This window comes from Silene latifolia, chromosome 2, assembly GCF_048544455.1.
Source record: "Silene latifolia isolate original U9 population chromosome 2, ASM4854445v1, whole genome shotgun sequence".
Classification (NCBI taxonomy): Eukaryota; Viridiplantae; Streptophyta; class Magnoliopsida; order Caryophyllales; family Caryophyllaceae; genus Silene; species Silene latifolia.
The window spans coordinates 52,221,286-52,224,642 of record NC_133527.1 but is presented as its reverse complement, the minus strand read 5'-3'; the positions used below and the strand labels follow the sequence as shown (position 1 = coordinate 52,224,642).

Genomic DNA, 3,357 nt, shown 5'->3' with positions numbered 1-3,357 from the left:
CTAACTTATACGTCATTTACACGCACTTTGATTGGTGTATTACTTTATGCTTGTGCATATCTAGTTACCATCTCATCCAAGCTTAACCTAATTATGACCATAATCAGTAATTTGAGGACACTCATTTTTGGAGTGTAAAACTTTTATTTGCATTTTATCGAAGATTTCAATCAAAAAATGGTAAAGTTAATATCACATAACAAAGCAAACTAACATTAACAAAATCATAAGTTTGGTCGATTTCATTGTCACGAAAGACAAATAATTGTAGCTAGCTAGATACAATCCTTTTAAGTTACTATATAATTACCTTTAGCTAGCTATATACACTTCTGCAAGTTACTAGATACACATATAGCTAATTAGATACACTCCTTTACATTGCTAGATACACATCTCTATCATGCTAGATACACTCATTTACCTTTCTAGATACACATCTTTGATATGGTAGATACACATCTCTGATATGGTAGATACACTTCTTCACCTTGGTAGATACACATTGATGACATGCTAAATACACCTTGTCTACTTTCGTCTCATCGTCTTTGATCACTCATGTCATACACTCAGTAATTCAGAATTACTCTGGTCAGAAATCTCCTGCCGAAATAAACCTTTCTGAAAGCATATAATGAAACCCCCTGCGAAAATAAACACACATTTTAGCAGAGGAAAACTGAAGAATGCATGCGCTAATAAAGAGCAATGGATACTTGCGAAAAGAAATAGAAGCAGCGTACATACGTATCTAAAGTACAAGGAAATCATAAACGGTGGATGAAATAGGAATATCATAAGACTGGTAATCAAGAGCAGCGAGTATTAAATAGTTACTCTTAAAAATGATGAAAATGTAGAATATGGGATGGGAAATGGGGTGTCTACCCATGGCAACGTCTACAATTTTGGTATCTTAATTCAAGAAATGTTCACCGGAAAAAGAGCAAGTGGTGAGATGGTGAGTGAAGGACAAGATGTGGAAGACATCAGCCTTTTCTGCAACCCCTTTAATCCTGAAAATGTCATCGAAATGTGCAGCCACATTGTCAACTACGGTTCGCAGTTCAATGTCACCAGCATGTGAATTAACAGCAACCCTCAATTCATTAACCACTCTGTTTTGATCTTCTAGCCAGCGAGCATATTCTGCATCAAACGCTAAAGCTCCAGCTGCAAGGTGGTAAAACAGTAACTTTACAACTGCCATTTCTGAACAATAGATCATCATCCCTCAAGTTAGACTTTTTAAAATCTACAAGACCCACACCGCTTTTTAGGGAAATGAACTGGCAATGACAACCAATTTGACAGGTACACCAAGTTTTCTTTGTTTTTGAACCTTGAACAAGAAGAAAAAAATGTAATATAGACAAACCACAGAATAAGAATCGTACCAAAATCTTCTCGAATAAGATTTTATTTAGGCTGCTGCCAAGAAGTGAACTGCAACATAGACAGATGATTAATCTTTTTAAATGAGAGAGATTCAAGATGAAGAACCCTTCAATTTTGTCGTAAGTTATCAATAGAGGTGGATATTCCCCTCGTTCAACCATAATTCGGCAATGCAACACAGTCTCATGGTCCTCTTTCGAGAGTACCTAAACAAAAGCAAGACCGTTAGCCAGTACACGTGTACTGAAAACTATGCATTAAAATTTCTGGCCACTTTTCATCAAGTAATACAGGCAAACATGGTTAATTATATTCCGAATTGGTAATAATTAAAGATGCTGAGTGAAAAGGTGAGATCGCTGGCACCTGCATTCCGCCGTCTTCAAATTTAGCTTGATTAGCAGATCTTGGTGCCATACCAGGCACGAAGGTAAGCTCATTACCGGACTCTAACTTTAAAGCAGTTAAAGCTATAGCAAGAGAACACATTTGTTCTAGCCTTCGAGCAGGATCTTCGGTTGGCACATAAGGAAGCAATCTTCTCTTTTTCTTCTGCACAAGACCAATGTAGGTCATCGACGTTTCTTTGAATCTGAGGCACAATATTTCACGTCAGTCAAGTAGCATTCATATATTAACAACGGAGAGAAATAAATGACCGAACGAGGAATGTAATTTAGTAGGTAACTTTATAAATTCAGATTTAACATAATTACAGGCTATATTAGCTGATGTTTCACCTTATGACAAAATTGTTCAAGCGAAAGAACCCAGCTGACACATAAATAGTTGTCTAAAGCAACCAGTAGTCCCAAAGAGATACGGAGTATATATTAAGCACATGTACCTTCGAGATAGGGCATCTGGAGGGGTCAGACTATGGGAATGAGGAAGAAACCATAGAGGAGCAAATAGAACCGGAAAACCGACTGTCTGAACCAGGGTGGCCAAAAGAGTTACATTGAGTAAGTGCTACAGAAATTAGAATAATTAACAAATCAAACAAGAATCGTACCATTTACATTGAGCAAATAGAGCATTCTTTTCTATTTTTCGAGCTAATAAAATCAGAAATTAGATAATTAATAAATAAAACAGGAATGAACAAGTAACAGTAGCATCGTCTCCGTCTCCGAGCTCGCACCCCTGCACTCAGCTCCTCTAGTCGGCACCTCCCCTACAGTCCTTCGACCACCGTCGAGCAACCCAGCGTCAGAGGAAGTGTCTCAGACCAATATTCGACCAAATCGATTTTATCAACATCAATGATGTCAAGTTCTTAATCGAACAATGACAACCAATGCTTCATCCTTCACAAAACCTTTATCACACTCCCTTTCCACCATTAAATCGATCGGAAAAGCTCAACAAAACCACTAATAACTTCACCTTTGACTATCTCGATATGGGTAATGATAAGGACTATGCCGAAGGAAAAGGAGAGATGAATAAGAATGGCACCGGCGATGATGGCCTTGGAGCTACGTCGGCGAGATCTGTACGTTGGTGCTCTGGGGGTAACGGTGGTGGTGGTGGTGTGGTTGCGGGAGTTTGGTGTAGGCAGTAGAAGGATAGGGATGAATGTTTAAGGCATGGGTTGTGTCACGTGTGTGGCTAAGATTTAAAATAATAGCGTAATGTAATCTGACGGCCCTATAGAGTAGTTCGTACGGTTCGCACCGTACTTTAGTTCGCACCTGACCCTAACCACGACCCTATATATATATATATATATATATATATATATATATATATATATATATATATATATATATATATATATATATATATATATATATATATATATATATATATATATATATATTATGTTGAATAAAATACAGTATTTATATACCCTATCATCACCACTAATTGTCCTTCGAGTAGTTTTCCCAAAATACTTAGTGATACCAACATGCGTCGATACCCCTCTCACACGACCTGGATGCTTTGCTT

The 3,357-nt window shown here is 37.4% G+C and overlaps 1 protein-coding gene across 2 annotated transcripts; it reads right to left on the bottom strand.

Moving 5' to 3' along the window:
* Positions 1-217: 217 nt before the first annotated feature.
* On the bottom strand, positions 218-3,092 carry LOC141629642 (putative Histone-lysine N-methyltransferase ATXR5). Of its 2 annotated transcripts, XR_012537321.1 has the most exons (5): positions 2,249-3,092; positions 1,768-1,993; positions 1,401-1,607; positions 940-1,152; positions 218-647 (listed from the first exon to the last, which is right to left on the bottom strand). XR_012537321.1 is itself a non-coding variant. In XM_074442618.1 (4 exons), exons 2-4 carry the CDS (start codon positions 1,975-1,977, stop codon positions 1,135-1,137), a joined length of 435 nt encoding a protein of 144 aa, XP_074298719.1. In that variant the 5' UTR covers positions 1,978-1,993; positions 2,249-3,092; the 3' UTR covers positions 218-1,134. The 2 variants fall into 2 exon arrangements, 1 of the variants encoding a protein (XP_074298719.1); XM_074442618.1 differs by having other exon boundaries at positions 218-1,152.
* Positions 3,093-3,357: the final 265 nt, after the last annotated feature.

Coding starts and splice junctions, on each gene's coding strand:
- LOC141629642 (XM_074442618.1), bottom strand. CDS start 1,977: ATGACCTACATTGGTCTTGTGCAGAAGAAAAAGAGAAGATTGCTTCCT. Junction 1,608..1,767: donor TTGAAGACGGCGGAATGCAG/GTGCCAGCGATC, acceptor GCTTTTGTTTAG/GTACTCTCGAAAGAGGACCA.